Below are 22,734 nucleotides of genomic sequence, written 5' to 3' on the forward strand. Positions count from 1 at the left end.
TGGGTTCCATTTACGGCCTGTAGTAATTCCTGTGTGGTAGTAAAAGAGACTATCTGCTGATTACACCTCCAGATTTACAAATTTACTTTTAGGAAATGTAAACAGTCATATTTAGGAACTTAGTCCTGTAGAGGCCTCGACCAGAGAACTCATCACACTTCAAGGTTACAGTCTGTCTCTTGCCCCAGACAGAATCTGAGCTCCTTGAGAGCAGGGGGTGTTTTCCCCAGCATGGAGCACAGTACCTGAACAAATCGCAAATTTTCGATGACGGGCTTATGATACTTATGAAGCGGCTTATTTTCAGAGTTTAACTGATATCAAAAATATCAGTTGATACTTCATACCCACATAAAAAAAATCACGAGTAGAAATTAGTTTTTTTTAATCTCCACAGAATTTCTAAAAGAAGTGACTAGAAAATAATAGAACTGGTTTTCTTGTGATGTTTACAGGCACAAAGGATGAGCAATCATGAAAGGAATATGTTGCAGTATTTCACCCCATAGCATCAAAACCTTGAAGGTTAGCCAGTCCTGTGCTAGTAGCTTTGGTGAATAGTAGTATGTTTCATGACAGCATAAAAATAAATAATTATGCACAGTCAAGGAATATCACACTTGGTGTAAAGTTAAATTTTCAAGTAGGACTTCTGGCAAAATTGACTTACAGGAATGAATTAATGTCAAGAAAAGAAGTTTTAAACCAACACAACTGATTTAATAAATAGGGAATAAAAAACGAAGGTAAGAGACATGGTCATGATAGAGGACAAAGTTATCCTATTTTGATTAATCATTTTGACTACTAATTTTAAAAATGATAATCAAGATTTCTGAGACAGAAATGTGAACATGAGAAAAATTTTGATAAAGACTGGCTTTAGATACAAAAGAAGTTTTACACAGATGATACAAATGAGAAGTTTTAGTATCTGTTGTATATTAGCCAAAGCAAAAGCAAATATATATAGTAAGCAGTGACAAAATAGGGCCTGTCTCTGATGACCACTGCCACCAACAAAACAGCACAAGATCTGGACCTGGAGAGCCCAAAGGACCTAAGAATCGAAGCACGTAGAGATTCGGAATTCTGACAACATAACAAACTAGGCAGCCTGAAAGATCTCCCACTACATAGATCTAAAAATGTTCATTAAATAAAACACATTATTTAAATGAATAATGGAACTTACAAAAAGTAAGAGGAATAGCCAGTGGCTAAAAATGAAAAGGGAATTGAAAATCAGAGTGGCCTGTGTGCGAGCTGATGTGTGGCTCCTACGGAGAATTTTGCAGGCTTTGGGAAACCTGGTAGCTTGGATTTCAGGGGCCAAATGGGAAAAGAGGATGTAGGCCCAGCAGAGGTGGAAAGCTGGATTCAGGCCTTCCTCCTACCTCCATCCCCTCACCCAGCACAGGGCCAGGGATCTCAGAGGACTGCATTCTCAGTGAATAAGAAAAAAGATCTGTCTACTGGCACTAGGAGGTAGTAACAAGGAAGCTTGTCTGTGTTAGTCAGGCTGTTGGGAAATTTAAAAAAACCTCTGAGATTTAAAAATCACAGATCCACCTTCACATTTAGAGCACCCATTTACACTACCCGTGAAGTCCAGGAACCTCCAAGCTCAGAAATTACTTAAGTTAGTTTGAGGTCAGTGATACTCCTGAGGCACCTGGCAGAGACAAACACAAAACTGCTAGGAGGAGACCAGGCTTCCACTCCGCCTACCCAGGACAGAAAAAGCATCGATAAAACACTACTGAAGACAAGTCTACCACAAACAGACAAAACACACATAAATCACAAGAAAATAAGCCTCCCAGCAAAAGAGTCAACAAGACAAAAATGTTAGTATTTAATCTCCGAGAACTTTAGATAACCGAACTGCTGGACAGAGACTTCTAAAAAGTATGTTTTAAGTGACTGTGATAAGAAAAAGAACTGAAAACATAAGAACAACATAAGATAACCTAAAGTAAATCAGGCATATTTGAAACAGAACCAAACAAAACTTTGAAAACTGAAAAAAACCCCGACAAATTTAAAAACTCAATGAGCTCGTTAAACAGCAGTTTAGAGACTGCTAAAGACAGAATCAACCATCAGTCCAAACTGGCTAAAACAAACAAACTGTGGGGTGAGGGGAAAAACAGAAAGCGCTTCTTTACAGAGCAATGCAAACTACTAAATGTAGAAGAAATGAAAGTATTAGAACGTCTCCATTTTGCAACCACCACTGCATGTACTCATTCAGGAAAGGATCATCAATGGATGCTAAAATCATTGGGTGAAAGGCTGTTGGGGGAACAGGAAATTCACACACTTGAAGGATTACACTATACATTATTTATTTATTTTTAATTTATTATTTTTTTTGGTGAGGGAGATTGGCCCTGAGCTAACATCCATACCCAATCTTTCTCTTTTTGCCTGAAGAAGAGTGGTCCTGAGCTAAGATCTGTGCCAATCTTCCTCTATTTTGTATTTGGGACGCCACCACAGCATGGCTTGATGAGCAGTGTGTAGGTCCGCACACAAGATCTGAACCCACGAACCCTGGGTCACCAAAGCGGAGTGCATGAACTTAACCAGTACGCCACCAGGCTGGTCCCTAGATTATTTGTTAATTACAAAAGGGAAAAGCTATTGGGAAGAAATCAGGTTGCTAGCACCTTGACCAAGTGATCCAATGTAATGTTTCCAGTAAAGCGACAAAATGATACCAGGAGTCTCTCGAGGTGATACACTGAAAGGAACACACCACTACCTATTGTATTTTTGCCAAGAAATAACATTTAAACTGAATCTAATAAAGAGAAAATGGTCACACAAATCCAAATTTGCATAACAACCAGCTTGATCTCTTCAAAATGTAAATATCATAAAAACCAAAAAACAAATAAATGTTCTAGATTAAAGAAGACAAAAGAAGTATAAGAACCCAATGCAATACATGATCCTTGACTGGATCCTGGATCGGCAAAAGAAAAAAAAGCTACAAAGGTCATTATTGGGTCAACTGGAGGAAACGCAAAAAGGACTAATAGCAGCATCTTAAGCATGATAATCACATTGCAGTTAGAAAGGAAAATCTCCTTGTTCTTAGGAGGTGCATGTGAAATATTTAAGGATGATGCGGCCAATCAGCAAAAAAGTGTGTGTGTGAAAAGGAATATATGTGAGTGCCTGGTCTCTCACTATTGGAGAAAGGAGTTACAAATATGGACAGGGAGGAGGCTGGAATAAACCCAATACAGTTGGATTGGAACTGGAGGTGTCAGTATGAACTCATGGTTTTTAATATATATAAATGGATGGATGTGGAAGTACACATCGATGTCTTATACATGTAGACATATAGATGTGTGTTTGTATGTATGTATACACATATATTTCCTAGCTGTTTGCGGAGAGGACCTACAGTAATGATACCCCATTAACAACGGCATATCCAATGCCCAGACATTAACTTATAAATACCATTCTCCACTAAAAGCAATCATCGTCCCTTGGAGAAACAGACTGACTCCAGAGCTAGTTAGCCAGGGAAAGTACAAGAGGAGCCTGGAATATCTTATGGTGCTAGAAAGTGAAAAAAAAAAAGTGCTCGAAGAATGATAGCATCATGTCAAAAGAACACAGAAGCCAGAGGATCCCATAGCCAAATCTGAGAGAATCAAACCACCAAAATAAATGATATAAGAAGGGAAGAAGAAAAAGCTCTATCTTACAGTAGAATGCCAACAAATAAATGTAAAAGGTGGCTGCACGACAATGTGAATGTACTTAATACCACTGAGTTATACACTTAAAAATGGTTAAAATGGTAAATTTTAGCTATATTTTACAATAAAAAAAGTTTAAAAAATATAACAGGGATAAATATAGAAGGAATGATGAAATTAGAAAGCCACTATGACAACCAACGTAGCATTAATTTTGAAAAGACTCATTAATTTGTTCAAAACACTTAATTACCTAAAACCTACAGGCACAGAAGGGTTAAAAGTATAGGGATGGACACAGATATAGCAGGCAAATACTAACCAAAAGGAAATTCGTACAGCTGTCTTAATGTCAGACAAAACAGACTCCAAGGCAAAAAGCCTAAGAGATAAAGATAAAAGGAATAATTGACCAGAATGATAGTACAAATCCTGAATTTACATGCACTTAACATAATCTCATACATATGGAGAACATTTGACAGAATTATGAGGAGATATTTAATGGGAGATAATCAGTGGGAGCTTTTAACATACTTTCTCAGTAACTAACATCGAGCAGATAAAAATTAGTAAGATAAAGAATTTAAGAACACTGTCAAGAAGCTTGACTCAGTAAACAAATATGGAGCCCAATACTTAGACTATGCATTCTTTTGAATACACCAAACCATTTATAAAAAGTGATCATATAGCAGGCCTAAACTTAGTCTCGAAAAACACCAAAAAATTAATAGGGTACAGATCAGAATCTCTAGCCACAGTACAATTAACTTGGAGGGAAAAACAAAAAGATAACCAAGCCTTTCATTTCACAGGTTTGAAAATTAAAAGCACCACCGATCACCAATAATACTTCCAAGCAATAATAACAATACATCTAAATAACTCCTATAGGTCAAAGAAAAAATCAAAATGGAAGTTAGAAAATATCTAGATATGACAACAATATGTAGAGGGTACACAGGTTGTTCTTTGTATTATACTCCACAATTTTCAGTATACTTGAAATATTTCAAAATTTAAAAAGAAGGAAAAGCATGTATCAACAAATAACAAGATAATATTGATTTGTTTCTTTGACATTTGTGGCATTTTCAGGCAAAATTAAATTAAAAATCAATGGAGAGATTTCAAGTGACACAAAGAGCCATGGTCCAATAACTGGTTTCCTCACTGTGGCCACACTTCAGCACCTAATGTGCTTTCTGCGAACGTTCCTCAGGGGAAAAATCATTACTCCGCTCAATAACCTAATTTGGTTTCAAACAATTGACTTTGTAATAATCAAATCCACCCCAAATAGATTAAGAGTTGCTAACATTGTTTCCCAAGGTAAACTAAAGAAAGTTCAAAAATGTTCTGAAAAACAGTAGCACTTCTACTAAAGCCATGCTCTCTCCCTCGTCCTTCCCGCCACCCCAGCCTTCCCAAGGACCAGCTGAGAGAGACAACTAGCACTTCAATAAGCCTCGCTATGCCCCGCTTCACAAACATCTGAAAGCCTCAATTTTTAAAGAGAAATTATAAATTACATCATATGAAAAAGCTTTCAATCTTAATGTAGACGAAAGGTTCAAGATGTCTCAGTTAGTTCAGCTATATTTTACTTCTTAAATTTGGTGAACTTAACTCTAAATGCATAAAATATAAAAAAAAAATGTGATTCTCTCCTAAGCCACACAAGTTATGTCAGAGAAAGAGGCAAACATTTTATGTACGGTATCAAAGTAGTGAAAATAAATGGGTTAAGGATACTGTAAAGTGACACCAAAAATATGTACATTAGACGTAAATTTAAAAAAATACGCACCCAGCTTAACTCTATGCTGTTTCTCTTCTTCACTTCTAAGAAAAGTATCCAAAGTTCGTAGGTCTGTCATGTAGTCCTCCTTGTCGGTAGGGGAGTTATACACCGTGGGTGAAGAACGGTAGCGAGATCGCAATCCACTGCTCTCCACCGGTCCAACAGTGGTAGGGTATGCAGAAGGAGGAGAAGGACTGTAGCTTGCCAACTATACAAAATAAAGGAATTTTATTTTATTTTTAATTGAAATTTATCTTTGTTTTTGTTTTTGACTCTCAAAAAGGAACACACCAATTAGAAAGGCCAAAATCCAGAACAGTGACAACACCAAATGCTGGCAGGATGTGGAGCAACAGGAACTCTCCTTCATTGCTGGTGGGAATGCAGAATGGTACAGCCACTTTGGAAGACAGCTCGGCAGTTTCTTACAAAACTAAACATACTCTTACCATATGACTTAGCAATCGTGCTCCTTGGGCTGTATAGTATTTCACTGTACAAATATGCCATAATTTGCTTTTACATTCTCTTATTCTAGACATTTGGATTAGCTACAACTTTTGGCTACTGTAAACAATGTTATGATTTACATCTTTGTACACAAATCTTGGTGAATTTCTGACGATTTCTTTAGGAGATTCCTAGAACTGAAATGATTTGATCAAAGCATATGAACATTTTTAATACATATTCCCATTCTATTAAATGAAAATGTTATACTAAGTTATACTCCTATCCGAAGAGAAAAGATAGGAGTACCTATTTTGGTGTGTGTCCATCAGCATTACTATTTTAAAATATGTTTATTTGATATACAAGATTTTTTTTTTTTAAGGAAGATTAGCCCTGAGCTAACTGCTGCCAATCCTCCTCTTTTTGCTGAAGAAGAGTGGCCCTGAGCTAACATCCGTGCTCATCTTCCTCTACTGTACACATGGGACACCTACCACAGCATGGCTTGAGAAGCAGTGCCACGACCGCACCTGGGATCCGAACCAGTGAACTCCGGGCTGCCAAAGGAGAATGTGTGCACTTAACCGCTGCGCCACCGGGCAGGCCCCTAGTGCCAAGATTTCAATCCTGTTTTTAACTCTAGAGTTTAAGCCTTTAACTTGTTTTATCAGATCAGAATTAGCTGTTCATACACTAGCAAAATGCTGACAACTGTTGAAGACGGGTAATAGATACACAGGAGTTCACTGTACTAATCCCTTCATTTTTGCGTACGTTTGAAAATTCCCATAACCAAAAGCCCAGAAAGTAACTACTTTTTGAAAATTTAAAAGAACTCAATGGTAACACTTTAGGGCCTTAATGTATTCTGCAGATATATTTGATTAATAGTTTTCAAATTTTCTTCCTTATTTAGGTTTTCTACTTCCTAGTTGATTTTAGCATTTTTTCCCCAGAAAAATAATTATTCATTTCATTAACTTTTCCAAGGTATTAGTTTGGTTCAACAAAGACTTACATAGCATCTATATTCCATACACTGTGCTAAGGAAACTAAGGTGAATAAAAACATATAATCTTGTGTTCAAGGAGGTTACAGTCCAGTAGAAAAAAGATAAGCAATGTTATCAACTTTATCTACAGAGCTATTTAGTGCAGACTAACAACAGTTTTTAATAAATGAAAGTAAATATTCAAGAGTAAACTACAGTATATCCGCTAGATGAGTACTAAGTAGCCATTAGACTATGAGTGATTTTTCTTCTACTTTTTTTCCTTTCTTTCTCACGAAAACAAACTATTTTCAAAAGTCATATTTACCTATAGGTTATGAATTATCACTATATATTCACATCCTCAACTTGTACAAAATTTTCTAAATTCTGTTCCTTGCCAAAATTATTATTGGGTAACCAGTGGTACAGAATTGCATTACAAAGAAAGATTACGTAAAAGGGTAAGGTAAGGGTGGACAGTGCATTAATTTCACTGCCAGACATTCCTCATTAACTAGTAACTATAGAGATGTTCATCTAACTAGTGAGAGCAGCTGAAAATGTGATCATCCCCCTCTTAAGGCCCTTCTTATAGTCTTATGCTTCAGGCAGGAGTCATAATTTCAAATTTGTCAATTTTGCTTCTATCAAGCCTAAAAATCAGAACAAATGCCCACTTTACTGTGGGAGTGGGAATGCAGGTTTCTAATCATCCCATGAAGAGTGTTCACACTCAAGAGTCAAACCACGACAATCCCAGTTTTTAGCTTAGAAGATACTCCAACATGATGAAAAACATGAAAATTCTATAAGGATATATAAAAGTTTCACATAAACAAGCAAAGAAAGAGGGAAAACATGAGTAAAGAAATGAAAGAAAAAAATTATCATAGTTTCAACTTGTTTTACAGACCCTGCAGAAAAAATCCTAGATGGTGAACCTCAGTTCATTATCTTCACAAAAGCTAAATTTTTTCTTTCATTTTTTTTTTTAAAAGATTTTATTTTTTCCTTTTTCTCCCCAAAGACCCCCAGTACATAGTTCCATATTCTTTGTTGTGGGTCCTTCTAGTTGTAGCATGTGGGACGCTGCCTCAGCGTGGTTTGATGAGCAGTGCCATGTCCGTGCCCAGGATTCGAACCAACGAAACACTGGGCCGCCTGCAGCGGAGCGCGTGAACTTAACCACTCGGCCACGGGGCCAGCCCCTTTTCTTTCATGTTAAGATGTGGTATAAAGAACTTCTGAACAGGTGTCAGGAAATCTGGGTTCTATTCTTGGCTCTTAAATGGGTGATTTGGGCAAGTCAGTTACCCACTGTTCCTCGGTTCCCTCACTGATAAAATGAGGAGTTCTAACTCACAACGTGATTTTCAAGGTACCTCCCGATTCTAAAATAAAGTGACTGGCCAAGAGAAAAGAGTCATTACCTTATTATAACCACCGACAGGCGAGTAGGTCACTCCAGGACTGTAAGAACCACGGCCACCTGATGACAGACCTTGCAGCTGAGGGCTGTATCCAGTTATACAGCTGGTGGTGAACTTGGGGCTGGTACTGGGTGAGCGGGATGGGCTGTAACTCAACACACTCTGACCCTGAATTGAAGGAGAAGGTGGGCAGGGAGGGATCTGGGTTGCCGCCAGATCATGTGGAGGAGTAGTCTGCACAACTAGAAGGAAGAAATAAATAAATATAAGTAAATAAATAACTTATGTCTACGGATAAGTAAAATTTCTATGAAAACAGATTTAATGAACCCAACCTTTTTCTTCAAGAAAAAAGTAAGTAATAAAGTGACTTGGTTATTAAATTACCAAAGCACACAAATAAGTTGTTTACCATTTCCATAGAGTTCAAAATAAGAAATTAGCTTCAGCGCAGCCAAGAGTTCGACATTTAATTTTAATTGTAATTAAACCACGGAACAAACTTTCAGAAAGCTGTTGAACAGTTAGTTCCATTCAATTTATATAAATAGGAATGATAATCATTGGTCTTCAGATAATTTACTGTAGACTTGTTTAATATAGTTCAGCCAGATGGCCTTAGAAGTCCCTTCCAGCTGAGTCTATGAAAAGGGAAAATTAAATTGAAAAAGATTTATCACCAACCTTTCGCTTACTTTTGCAAAAGATGTAAAACACTTACCAGCTGTTTTCAAACCTAAAAGTGTTTGCTGTCCAGGGCTAACAACCAGACTTGTTGGTGCCACAGTATATTTGAAATATCTCCAAAAATCAAATAAGGCGTTTAGGCTGAAGAGAGATGCAAGGGCAAGCTCTGGAAGAGAATAATTTTTTTTTATTTAAACATTTAAAGAGGGAAAACAAAACTCTTCCTCCTTTAGCAAATTAACAACAAAACTGAAAACTATCTTCTTATTCCTCGTAACAGTTACCAACTAATGAATGTCTGTTATGTGTACGGCATTTAATAGTGAGTTTCAAAATATTATCACTAATCCTTACCACCTTGTAGAATAAACGTTTTCACCGTCATGTTAAAAAGATCAGTCAACAACTGTAGAGAAGTCAAGTGACTTTTGCAAGAGCATACAGCTAGGTATTGAAGCCACAATTCTGAGGTATGCAGATTCCAAAACTCTTGCTCTTCCACTTCCACACCACGTCCCTATCACAGCCTTTAGATTAATGTGTATTACACTATGGAATTCACTTTAACAGCCATAAGGACTCTTTACACCCAAGGACTACTGAAGAGCAGACAGCAGTAGACAGAGAAAAGGAAGGAACCAGGAAACTGAGGGAGGCATCAGTGGAGTAACCTGATTGGTCTTGATGGTGAAAAGGTAGAGTAGGGAAGGCATTTCAGGGAGAGTAACAAATATAAATCTCACCACCCTCAAACTTTATTTTTCTTCACAGAACTCATAATTATTCAGAATTTTATTTGTTTATTAATTTGATTGTCTCCCCTACTAGAACGTTCCTTCCATGAGAGCAGGGACCTTGTTCCCTTACTGCTGCATTCCCAGTTTTTAGAACATAGCAAGCACTCAAATATTTGTTGAATGAAGGAGTGAATACTAAGTTGAATTAAACGTAAATGCAGGTTTGCATTGGTAGTAAATCTAAATCACCGTGAAAATTAATTACTTACCAATATACCAGAGAGGCCAGTATGTCACATTATAATATGAACTAATCAATTTTCCAGTCCTAAAAAAATTAAAAAGGCTTTCAATATCTTAAAAAAAAAAACACACACCAAAAATCAAACACACACAAAAACCTGTGGAACCAACCATTGGCCTCTTCAAGTTTTATTTATTTTTTTGGCTGATTAACTTACATTTCAGTATATATCATTCCAGCCATAGATACATTTAGGAGTCCCCAGGCTAAAACCACTTTCCTAGCTTCTGTTTCTTTTCTCATCTTGATGGTTCTGTCAATAAGGGAAGCACTAGGGTTTGGCTCCCCTTGCATCTATTCAAAAAACAAAAAGCACAAGAATTAATCAAAAGAAACTACTTCTCCATTTAAGAAATCAAACTTGTGTCCTTTATAACGGTAAATAACAATTGCACATTTTCCTCATCTTTAAAATGTCTTTCCAAAACTGTCTACATTTTACTATTAGCATATGAAAAGGGAACCCTAAATTATCACTTCATTGGCACCCTCCTCTAAGCAAGGGAAAACTGGCTGGTCACTTCAGAGAACAATTTAATACTTCCAATAAATAAAAATGTCTTATTTTGTAATCTAAGGGTGGGTGATAATGTCCGCGGTTACTCTGCATTGCGTTTTTGGAGACTGTCCCAAGGACTAGCCCAAACGCTAACTTAACAAACTCAAAATGCCAAATTATGGGAGAAAATATTCCATATAAGCTAAAAGCCAGTAAAGACTCCTCCCACATCCTCGGAAGCCATTAACTGCCTAGGATCTTAAAGAAGTCTGCACTGTTTTGTGTTGCTGAGGAAGGATAGGGATTTAAGTTTTAGAAGGGCCAGTACTCATGGTGTGAAGGGGATGAGGGCGAGTGGGAACAATGTGCATTCTGCTTCCGTCCACCCTGGGATTTCTATTTCCTTTGTTTGCTAAGCCTCATCTCTTGCAGACAAGGGTAAGACCTGTTCCAGCCATATGGAGCTGTATCCCACAGAGAACAGTGCAGTACCCTTCCCGCCACCCAGCCCGCGACTCCAAACTCTCCAGTCTGGAGAGCTTCCCTCCCTGGCTCTCCCGGCACAAACTTTAGCAAGCCCTATTGCTTCTTTCCTCCCTCACTAGGGGTGGTGGGATGCGTGCCCACATCCCCCTGTGTCTGAACCCTTTGCGGATCCGCAGGCGCGAAACTCCCACGACACGCGTGAACGCCGCGTCCAGGAAGCACAAAGATGACCCCGAAAACGCACCATGTTCTTCAGCCGGAAGCCGCCTGCTCGCGCCACTCTTTACTGCACATGCGCAAAGCCGAGCGCTAAGTCGAAGGCATTTGGCTTGCGGGGGGTTACAGTTACCGGAAGAACGGGACTGTCTCCTCTCGCGAGAAAAAGGGGGTGGGGGAAGGGCCGGAGTCTTGGAGCGTTACCAAGGAAACAGCTCTCGGATTTGTGGCTCCCCCCTCAGCTGCGTGGAGAAGGCTGAGCAGCAAAAATTCAGACGAGGTTCTGAACTCGCAGTAAAAAGTAATAATTATAACAAACTGAATTTCTGTATATTAATATAATTTTAGCTTTCTTAGGGCATTTATGGACTCATTTTTAAGCAGATTTGATTGAGTAGGGTGGCTGATTGTAGGACACAGTACGAGGTAACGTGTCCAGATACCGTCAGCAATGACAAAGCATTTCTCACACCTCTGTGGTAAACAAAACAATAACAGAAAAGCAACGGTCCTGACTCGATGAAAATTCTTAAATATCCTCGTAATAAGGCTGCAGCAGTAACAAGAAAAACCGAAATGTGTCTCGTTAAAGTTGCTAGTGGTTTTGAGGTTAAAAAAAAAAACCCTTTTTTTACTTTTCCTGCATATTCTTTGGAAGAACTCCTTATCCTGAGGAAAAAGGTTCATCAGGGAGTTCAGTCTGGTTTTACTGAACAAATACAAACGCCCATGATGTGTCACTGAGCCTCACGCGGGGGTGTAAAAGTAGACCTCCCAGGCCGCTGCCTGGAGGATCAGCCTGGGCGGCCCGCAGGTGCACGAGGGGCCAGCCCGGCCTCCCCGCGAGCTTCCTGGAGGAGGCGACGCGAGCCTAAGGCAGAGGGCCAAGGGCCAGGATGCGCAGGGCCTGGGGACTTGCCCTTGGGGATGCGGAGAAGTGTGCCCCTAATAAAAACATCTGCTGTGTCATAATAAGCTAGTGAGTTGTTACATCATGTGCATCCCAATGACCAAAATGTTTCCTAAAAAGCTCCTAAGGTAAAGTAGAAGAAAATGAAATTTCTTTGTAGTATTGATGCGGGGTCGGTGAGCCGAGAAGTCGAAAGAAAGATTTCTTGAACTCTCAAGATCTGGCAGTAGTGCTCTTTTATTTAGGGAATAGTGTGGAATAGCATGGGGACAGGACCCATGGGCAGTCAGAGCTTCTGCTGCTGCTGCATGGGGACAGGACCCATGGGCAGTGAAGAGCTGTAGGCATGGGGACAGGACCCGTGGGCAGTCAGAGCTCCTGCTGCCCTGAGTTGAGGGTTAGGGCTAATTTTATAAGGCATGGGTACGTGACTTATTTTTACTGGAAAAAGAAAAGATGATGTAAAAAGTCATTAAATGATTTCAGTGCAGATGGGGTCTGGTTATTGGGCGGTCATATAACTTTAGATACGAATCTGGCCATATAGATCGGCATGCAGGTGAGGATGACCTGGGCTTCTCTCCCTGGGGCAGTCCTAACTCATACCATAAAAAAACGTCCACTGGGTCATATAGTTTGGCATGTAGGCCAGGTCACCTTGGGCTTCTCTAGCTGGGGCAGCCTTAATCCACATCAGTATTGCATAATAATGAAAATCTGCAGGTATGCTATGCTCTTAAAGATCTAACAGGTTTTTTTTTAAAGTGGGATTTTTAGAATCTTTAAATTGCCTTAGCAGCAAGGGTGTTTTGCTCTAGTTTTAGATTTAGAGAGAAACTAACTCGAAAATTGTTCGAAGTGAAAGGGTTCGATGTACAGTCAAAGTTAGAACACAGGGTTCCTCCCCACCGTATCTGACTCTTTCCTACAAAGATACTGTATACATCGGATGTAATTCACAACAGACACATCTATATTTTCCCTCCTAATATAATCTGTAAATTACTGCGCATTTATTAAAGGCTTAAAAAGGACCACCACTCCTGCCCAAATTAGATATATCGTTGGCATTAGGTATTAGTTTGCTAGAGTTGCCATAACAAAATACAGCAGACTGCGTGGTTTAAACAACAGAAAGTAATTTTTAAACAGTTTTGGAGGTTGGAAGTCCTAAGATCAAGGTGGCAGCAGGATTGGGTTCTCCTGGGGCTCGCCTCCCTTGGCTTGCAGATGGCTCTCTGTGTGCTCCTGTGGCCTTTTTTTCTGTGCTCCCACATCCCTGATGTCTCTTGCTCTTCTTATAAGGACACGGGTCATGTTGGATTAGGGCCCCATTCTTATGACCTCATTTAACCTTAACTACCTCTTTAAAGGCCTTATCTCCAATTATAGTCAAATTGGGGGTTAGGGCTTGAAAATATGAATTATGGGGAACACAATTCAATCTATAACACATTAGAACTGTGTATGTTAATTTACAATGATATGATACATGTGAAAGAGACAAAAAAGATGAATGGATAGCTCAAAGACTTAGATTTTAACAACATTAAAATATTGTATGGGAAGAAAATACAGTATATACAAGTTTCACAAAAAAAGATTAAAGCAAAATGCACTATGGCATTAATCTGTTAAGGTATGGAGGAAATACTGTAAACTTTCATAGAAGTAATTTAGATAAAAGGTCCAAAAACTTAGACAGCCAGCGTTTGTCAGTTCCTGTCGCAGTCACTAACGTGTATGTCATAATAGGTTGCCAAGGAAGTTGTCATACACATCAGGTGAAGTTCTTCCCAGTCACCTTCATCCCTTGAGCATGTTTTATTTTTGAAACAAGAAGCCATCATGGGAGACCTTTTTTCCTTATTTTGGGAGGTGGATCCTCCCCCCATGCCTTTAAGCTTTACCATTCCAAATCAAGATTATGAGTGCCGGAGGGATGACTCTTGCGGGACGATAGGGAGCTTCCTGCTTTGGTATTTTGTCATTATATTGGTCCTGGTGTTCTTCTCTCGGGCTTCTGTCTGGGTAGGATATCCTTTTTCATTTTAAGTAATATATTTACTGTAGACTAGGGGATGTTCCATAAAATAAATTCACTTTACTTTGATGAAATGACTTTTTAAAAGTTTGTTTTCTAGTTTTAAAAATAATGCAATCTCATTCTAGAGAGTCCAAGAATATAGAAAAGGATGAGGAAGAAAATTTAAACTACTGTAATCTTAGTTCCTAGAGATAACCACTGTTAACATTTTGGAATATGTTCTTATAGGTTTTTCTTTTTCTCTCTCCATCTCTCCATCTATCTTTAATCTTACATGGTTGGCATTATAGTGTATAAATTTTCATATTCTGCTTTTTTTAAAACTTAATATTATATTGTAACACTTCCTCAAATTATATTGACAAAGCAACACGCTTATTGACTGCCTAGTTTTGTCTTGTGGTTGCACCATAACAAATCTGCAATTTTGAGACATTTAAGTTGTTTGCAGTTTGTCCATATGCTATGTAATACTGGAATAAATTTCCCTACTGGTTAATGACCTCCAAGTTCCTTTTGTAATTCTTTTTTTTCCCCAAAGAATTTTTTTTTAAGATTTTTAATTTTTCCTTTTTCTCCCCAAAGCTCCCCGGTACATCATTGCACATTTTTTAGTTGTGGGTCCTTCAAGTTGTGGCATGTGGGATGCCACCTCAGCATGGCTTGATGAGCAGTGCCATGTCTGCACCCAGGATCCGAACCGACGAAACCCTGGGCCACCGAAGCGGAGCTCGCGAACTTAACCACTCGGCCACGAGGCCAGCCCCATGTAATTCTAATCAAGATACAGAAGTTGTCGTATTTATAGGATACATGTCGTAGGATTTGGGGGGTTTTAGATTGAAGCAATACACTCTCTGTATAGAAAAAGATGTGGAACTAAGCTAAACTAAACAGAACTAAAGTCCTCGTTCTAGACCACCTACTAGCAGAAGAAAATGCCATCCTCTTAGGAAAGGAGATAGCCCACTTTATCAGCACTGTGATGCTCCAACATGTTATGAGTAACTGAGCTCTTATAAATCGCTGACATGGAATCCTTGCTGGCCATTAATACCAGGCTGATTATTAATCAAACCACCATCATTTAGCATTACAGCCAGAGTGCTGGGCTGGCAGTGGTCAGCTGGATTGACTGCTATATCAGCTCTAGATGGAGAGGAGGAGGTTTGTTATGTCTATGCCAGCTGGATTCCATTATAATAATCAAAGACTCTTCTCTCACCACCTCCTCCTCCTTAAGAAGAAGTTTCATCTAAAGTCTAAACGCTTCTTAAGGTAGACACTTTGCCAAAAGGAAATTTAGAATAATGATAGCTTATACATGTCTTAGATTCTCTAGCTGAGTATATTGAATTTGTCTGGCCTGGCAAGAAAAGCTACTTTAGAAAATTAACAAAAAATTGAAATTGATTCCTGGCAATTTCATCATGAATACCTCTTAAGAGGTCTAAGCGATTCCTCTGCTCCCTTGCTTGCATCAGCTGTTTGGAGTCGTAGAACCCTGAGCTTCAAGGACCTCAAGAGAGTGTATGGTCCGGCCTCCTATTTGTAGGCAAGTAAGATATCAGTCTCTCTCCTATTTTTTTATGGATAAGGCCCAAAGAAATTAAGTGACTTGTCCAATATCATATAAGTGGTTAGTGACAGAGGGGGGAATAGACCCAGGTTTCCTGCCATATCATTTGTTTGCTTCAAAGCATAGTTGAAATGTTGAATTAAATCTATTCACTGCTGATTAAAACCTTAATTATCTTAGAGGTTTCGTCTTTCACTTTGTACCCTCATAGAAGCTACAATCAGTTGAACTGCTTCTTCTGAAGGGTCACAGATTTGAAATCTGAGAACCATATGAGAGCTAGTCAAGGAAGATGGAAGTTTTCCTTCACTTTGAACTTCATTTTCTTTGCTAAACTATGAGCCTTTATTTACAAACCTTGAAGTAATGGTGAAAGCGCGATGGAAATGTGGTGGTAATTATCCTCAAACATGAAGCACACTGGTTTCCTTTGGACTTGCCACTTTGGAAGATGCATTTACCCTTTTGCTTTCAGAGACTATATATACTATATTTAGTTTATGTATTTGTTTCGTGTTTATTCAGATTGCTTGTGCTGGAATTTTTCCAAATAAAACCAGTACTAGGTGGCACAGCGGTTAAGTTCCCACATTCCACTTCGGTGGCCCAGGGTTTGCCGGTTTGGATCCCAGGTGCGGACATGGCACCGTTTGACAAGCCATGCTGTGGCAGTCATCTCACATATAAAGTAGAGGGGGATGGGCATGGATGTTAGCTCAGGGCCAGTCTTCCTCAGCAAAAAGAGGAGGATTGGTGGCAGATGTTAGCTCAGGGCTAATCTTCCTCAAAAATAAATAAATAAAATAAAATAAAATAAAAAAACCAGTCCGAGCTCCTCATTTTGCATATGTGGAGACTGAGCTGAGCAGGTGTTAAGTGGCTTGATAAAAATCTCACAATTAGTGGAATTTTGAAAGGCAGAGGCATAACCCAGCCGCTGTGTTCCACCCTACCCTCTGGGGCAAGCACTGCTTTTTGCACTCACTGAGGCACACACAAAGGCAGTTAATAAGATGCTTTTTAAGCACAGTTCATATGATTCCACTTAGCTTGATGCAGAATCTTTCTTTTGATTTTGTGTTTATATTTTGATTTGACATCAAGTCAAATATGGAACCTTTTTCATGAAAATGGTATAAACCTAATAAGTGTTTTTAAACACTTTCCCCTCTCCATTACAAAAGTACCCATTATAAAAAATGTGGAAATTATAGGAAAGTAGAAAAAAATGAAATAAAAACTACTCCAAATCACATAGAAATAGCCAACTACTATTAACTTTTAGGTTTATAAACTTCTAATCTTTTAATAATCATCTCTATACATATTAAATTTAAAATAAGGTCCTCTAAAAACTTCTTTTAAAAAAGGTATCTTAAAAGAAGATTCTACTCAATGTTTTCAGAGAATGGTTGCAATAACCCAAAAAGCAAACAGGTACCTTTTTGGAGAAACTTTCCTACCATTGTAGAGATCAGATATTAAGAAAGGAATGGGGGGGCCAGCTGGTGGCATAGTGGTTAAGTTCGTGTGCTCTGCTTTGCTTGCCCAGAGTTCACCAGTTTGGACCCTGGGCATGGACCTATACACCACTCATCAAGCCAGGCTGTGGTGGCGTCCCACATAGAGGAACTAGAAGGACATACAACTAGGATATACAACTATGTACTGGGGCTTTGGGGAGAAGAAAGAAAAAGGAAGAAGATTGGCAATAGATGTTAGCTCAGGGCCAATCTTCCTCACCAAAAAAAACCAGAAAGGAATGGGCCAAGGATCTTAGATTGCAGTTATGAATACCCAAGTATGGCAATTTTCAACTCAAAGGAAGTTTGATTTTCTACATAAATTCATTTTTCCCTAGTTGTAGAGAATTTGAAAAATTAGAAGGAAAAAAATCAATTTCACGACTCAAAGCCAACAATTGCTAACACTTGTGTACGTCTCTTAAAGTCTTTTTTGTTTTCACATTTTTAGCTAACTTGTGATAATACAGCGTATATGAATTTGCATTGTGATTTTTATTATACTTAATATTATAACATATTTATTCCCTCTCTTATAACAATTTTTACAACTATATATTATATGATTGTACCATAATTTATTTAACCATTGCCTACTTTTGAATTTTGTATTTTATGTTATCCTAATTTCACTATGATGAATATTTCTGTACACATAGCTTTCTCTCTTTTGGGGATTATTTCCTGGTATTAGGTTCCCAATAGAAGAATTATTGTGCCAAAAGTGTTGTGTTGTGTTTCAAAACTTTTTGATACATTCTGAAAGAGTTGCTTTATCTTTGTGTCTTTTGGCAAAAACCCTTTCAGCATCAAAAAGTGGGACACGGATCTGAAAAGTGGGACAAATATATTTATGGAATAGTGGGGCAGAATATTTGAAATTGGAACCATTCAAAGAAATCTGTTTCTTCTGGTTGCCATATTCACAGATAGTATATCATGATTGCATTTTAGAGGAAAGTTTCTGAAGGATTTGGGAGATATTATGTCTATGAATTCAGGTAAAGATCTTAAAGAATTATCAATAACGTGACCTGACAAAATGTCTTTTAAAAAGTAATTAAAAGTAATCCTAGTACTATCAAATCTGTTTTTAAACGATATTTAAATGATTATTACTCTATATTGTGAGTACAGGAAAACTTTATAACCTATAGCTCCTTATTAGTATTATTTTCTTGCAAGTCTTTTTTCCATTTTGCTTGGTTTAAAACATTTTGGTAGATTCTGCTATCAGAGCCTGGTCTTCCTAATGGACAGCTGAAGTAGGATCACCATAATGGGAGCTCATTGAGTATTTACTGAACTGCATTGGATATTTAAAATTCGACGTTGTCAAAGGGCCTAGGGCAATAGAGTTTCTTAACGAGTAAATATGAGTGAAAAATAACTGAGATCATTAGTTCTAATCTATATTTCTGAAACAGATGTCTGAGAAGAAAAAGGATGAAGACAGTGGGACAAACATTTCAATAAGTAAAGGTGAGAGCCAGCGCATTTTCGATATTGGACTATGTTAAGATAAATATGTATTGAGCATGGAAAGCAGACTACTGAGGTGGACACCAAGAGTCTTTTAGGGCCTCCACAGACATCTGGTGGCCCATTGGATTAACTCCTTGCTTTAGTGCAGGAGACAGCTTAGCTGCTTTAGCAGAGACACTAGAGGCCAAAAATTACTGATAGGTAAGCTCAAGTTTTCTTTTCATTCTTCAGCATTCTCGCTTTACACAGCTTGCCTTTCACACATCTTGTTGGTGTTACTACAGGATTATGAGCTGTATATCACATCTTTTTCAATGACCTATAAGCAGTGGTGTGCTGGTAAATGTTTAACAACTGGCTCTCCAAAAATATGTGTGTATGTGCATATACATGTTTTTTTGAAAAAATGTTACTGATATAAAGGATGTATACCTTGCAATTTACAAATAATAAACTAGATAATACTCTTTCTGGTAAATTCCATATAGACTGCTGATTCTTACAAAGTACTTTCCTTGATTTTTGCCAGACCTTTGTATCCTTAGTCAACCTGTAGCAGCAACTGATGAACAAGTGTGGTTCCAATATGAGTGTTACTTTCTTTTAAGTTAAGGAGTAATTGAAAGTAAAACAGGAAGATGTGTGTTGGAACTTAACTTGGTTGTAAGTGATATGAGTGACTTCTTTGCTGAATTGGATAATAGTTTTAGAATTGTCTGGAAGAATATTTCCTCATTTTTGGGTGCTATTCACAATATAGTGGCTACAGACATGAAACTTTTAAATGCAATCTATGTTAGTAACATGTTCTCCATCACTTTTTTCAGCCTAGACAATCAGAAAAAACATAAACCAAGCCCTGATTTTTAGTGTTTGTTGATTTTTATCCCACCAAAACTATTTCAAGTGACCAACATGATATCACTGAATATGGAGTTGAGAAGAGATGCACATTGTTACATAGTATTTCCAATATCTAGATACCACAGACATAAATAGCTTTAAAAGCATACATCATAATGTAGTAAAATAACTAGGAAGTGATAGGTTTTGAGTGTTTATTAGATTTATTTATAATAATTTGATTTAATCATGTTTGTATAATTTAATTTTTACTAATTGCTGTGTTTAACAACCATCTCGCAAAATTCTTGAAAGTTTAACAAATAGGTCCTGCAAGCTGGCTGCTATGAGCTGACTCCAGCACACCACTATATAAAGAAAAGATCCCCTTTGTTTCCTGCTACCCAAATCACATTCATATACACACTCGAACCTTTAAGGCTTCAAGGCAAAGGAAAAAAAGAGTCCTTTTCTGGAAAAGTTTAGAAAACTTTCCCTTGATCTTTTTTTTTTCTTTTAAAGATTGACACCTGAGCTAACAACTGTTGCCAATCTTCTTTTTTTTTTTTCTGCTTATCTTCCCAAACCCCCCGTACATAGTTGTATATCTTAGTTGCAGGTCTTTCTAGTTGTGGGATGTAGGACGCTGCCTCAATGTGGCCTGACAAGCGGTGCCATGTCTGCGCACAGGATCCGAATTCTGGGCCGCTGCAGCAGAGCGTGCGAACTTAACCACTCAGCCACGGAGCCAGTCCCTCCCTTGATCTTATATCAGGGGTCCACAAAACTTCTAAAGTAGCATGTCAAGCATCTGTTTGACCCTTTTGGTCTTTAGGAGGTTTGATATGGTACTGAAAAATGCAGTCAGCTGCCAACAATTGCACAATGTGTGAGGAAAAGTGGTGGCTTGGCAAATGGCAACTGAAAGTGAGCCCTCGCATGCCATAGGCTTCCTTAGGTAATACGAAATTATATTAACCAACAATGTGCCTAACTTGTTGATTTGTTTCATTGGTTGTTAGCAAGCAAAGATACTTCCTATAAGCGGCAAAGCAAAGATGGTACCTGGGACTCTTTACAAATGATGAAAAAACCAAAGCACAGCCAATTTGCTCCTGTAACTGAATCAGAAGTGGCTTTGGTCAACGCCTATCTTGAACAGAGACGAATCAGGCTTCATCCTCAGTTCAGCCAGATGACTCAGACCCAACATGACAGTGATACTACGGAGTGTGACAGTGAAGAATCTAACTCGGGAGCTTCCTCATGGAAGGAGAGTGAAAGTGAACACCACCCATCACCAGCCAGTATTAAGAAGAGAAAAATAGCTCAGAGGCAAAAGAATGTGGGAAGTTACCAGATCAAGGAAAGGCCCTGCCTCCACTGCAAAGCCTTGAGAACCAATGAATGGTTGACACGCCATTTCCTTCAAAACACCTCAGTAACAACCCCAATGAAGGGAGATATTCAAGAGGAAAATTCTTCACCTGACATTAACACAAAGTTCAGTAAATTTTGAGTTTTATCAAGTCCTTACCTTACTTGAAGCCAAATGAAAGAGATGAATGAAACAAGAAAAATCACTAGAATTCTAGGTGAGGAGGCTTTTATGATAAAGTCTCTCTACTACCAACAAAAACATACTTGGAACCCAATACGTTGTCCAAAAACAGGCCAGTGAATTTGTTTATGGCACAACTGGAAGATCAAAGATCTGCATCCACTATCGTTTTTTATTCAAAAGAGCACAGGACATATTTTATGCCTTGAGTGTGTGTATTTTGCTTATGTCTGTAATACAAATAAGGAAGCTCTTTGAAAATATATTTATGTTCAGAAACCATTTACATTTATTCATATGTTTTGATTGTCTGACTGACTAAATGAATTAGGTGAAGTTGGTTGGAATAGAATTGGCCATATTCTCCAGGTCCATATTTTCAGGTGACTACCTGAGCTGTATTGCTGCACAGGCATCAGCTAGAGTCTAGTGAGGAAGAGGAGCTCAAGAGCCTGAAATAAGATCTGGTTCTAGAATAGACCAAGGAGCCGAGGCAGCATGACCCTGAGGGGCAGCTGCGTTGTGGTCGTTGTCCAAAGGGCATGGCAAATGTTAAAGAAAAAATTATTCTGACACCTGTTAAAATGGTAAAGAAGACTTTATTCAAGACTATTGTAATATGGGTTAAATCTATTGCAATAGGGAAGAGAAATAGAGCTCAACTCTGAATACTCAAGAACAAGTGGAGATTTATACCCAAGGAGCCGGGTGAGGGGGCCAGTGGATGGGAAATTACTAAGACGAGACATCAAGGGTAGGGAGATTCCTGCTAAACTGACCTAATAGGATTCTTGCTAAAGGCAGACCAAGGATTTACAGGTCAAAGGTGGAGGATGAGGCACTTGATCAGATATCAAAGGTGATCAGATATCTAGGCTGGGGGACTCTCACTAAACCTATTTAGCAGGATTCTTGCTAAAACTGGGCTGGGCAGGCCAAAGACAGGACAGGCACCAAAGTCGAGATTTGGTCAAGAAGAGGGCTCAGAGGAGCCTGACTAAAGTTTGGTCAAAGAGAAAGTCTTTGCTGCAAGTTAGCCTCAATCTAGACATAGTTGGGGCTAGATTTTCCAGTTAAGTGGGGACCTTAGTAATGAGGAATTCAGGCAGGCCTAGGTACATGAGTGGACAGTCTGGAGATCATTCTCCAGATAAATGGCAAAATTCCAGCTGGGATATAAAACAAAGCCCAGATCCCAGAAGAGAGAGCTGGCAAGGACAAAATAAGTAGCAGGGACTCTGGTCACTGGGCTAGAGTTCAAAGAAGGGCTTACGTCTTGAGGAAGGACTTAGGTACTACATATAATAAAGACTGAGCCTTCCATGGGGCTGGGAATGAGACCACAGATCTGTGATTTTGATCTCAGGAGTCACTCCTGATAATAGCAGTTTCCTTAACTGATTGCAAAGAGACTTAGGAGGCAATGTGGGATCCCCAACCATTG

At 38.6% G+C, this 22,734-nt stretch overlaps 2 protein-coding genes across 6 annotated transcripts in view; one reads left to right on the forward strand and one right to left on the reverse strand.

Annotated features, from left to right (window-relative positions):
- TMEM209 (transmembrane protein 209) overlaps positions 1 to 12,265 on the reverse strand; it is a 30,522-nt gene extending 18,257 nt beyond the window's left edge. For 2 of the 5 annotated variants that reach the window (XR_011437991.1, XM_023639672.2), the window contains exons 1-6: positions 11,243 to 11,378; positions 10,299 to 10,435; positions 10,107 to 10,165; positions 9,135 to 9,266; positions 8,414 to 8,655; positions 5,542 to 5,743 (exon numbers count right to left, since the gene is read on the reverse strand). Coding sequence is in view for 4 of the 5 variants with exons in the window: in XM_023639672.2 (XP_023495440.1) it covers positions 5,542 to 5,743; positions 8,414 to 8,655; positions 9,135 to 9,266; positions 10,107 to 10,165; positions 10,299 to 10,435; positions 11,243 to 11,269 (799 nt within the window). In the remaining variant the exon portion in view is untranslated. Of the gene's footprint in view, positions 1 to 5,541; positions 5,744 to 8,413; positions 8,656 to 9,134; positions 9,267 to 10,106; positions 10,166 to 10,298; positions 10,436 to 11,208 lie in introns of all 5 variants that reach the window. The other 3 variants (XM_001501827.6, XM_023639673.2, XM_023639674.2) reach the window with 3 other exon arrangements.
- A 1,735-nt stretch (positions 12,266 to 14,000) lies between these two features.
- SSMEM1 (serine rich single-pass membrane protein 1) lies at positions 14,001 to 21,572 on the forward strand. The gene is made up of 3 exons (XM_001502973.5): positions 14,001 to 14,283; positions 18,829 to 18,883; positions 20,752 to 21,572. Exons 1-3 carry the CDS (start codon positions 14,101 to 14,103, stop codon positions 21,246 to 21,248), a joined length of 735 nt encoding a protein of 244 aa, XP_001503023.2. The 5' UTR covers positions 14,001 to 14,100; the 3' UTR covers positions 21,249 to 21,572.
- Positions 21,573 to 22,734: the final 1,162 nt, after the last annotated feature.

The sequence above is a fragment of the Equus caballus genome, chromosome 4, assembly GCF_041296265.1.
Source record: "Equus caballus isolate H_3958 breed thoroughbred chromosome 4, TB-T2T, whole genome shotgun sequence".
Taxonomy (NCBI): domain Eukaryota; kingdom Metazoa; phylum Chordata; class Mammalia; order Perissodactyla; family Equidae; genus Equus; species Equus caballus.

What these genes read in the sequence shown, in the direction of transcription:
- SSMEM1 (XM_001502973.5), top strand. Translation starts at nt 14,101, where the DNA reads ATGGGAGACCTTTTTTCCTTATTTTGGGAGGTGGATCCTCCCCCCATG. An exon ending in TCTCTCGGGCTTCTGTCTGG is followed by an intron (nt 14,284 to 18,828) that starts GTAGGATATCCT and finishes TTTCTGAAACAG; the next exon opens with ATGTCTGAGAAGAAAAAGGA. An exon ending in AAACATTTCAATAAGTAAAG is followed by an intron (nt 18,884 to 20,751) that starts GTGAGAGCCAGC and finishes ATTGGTTGTTAG; the next exon opens with CAAGCAAAGATACTTCCTAT.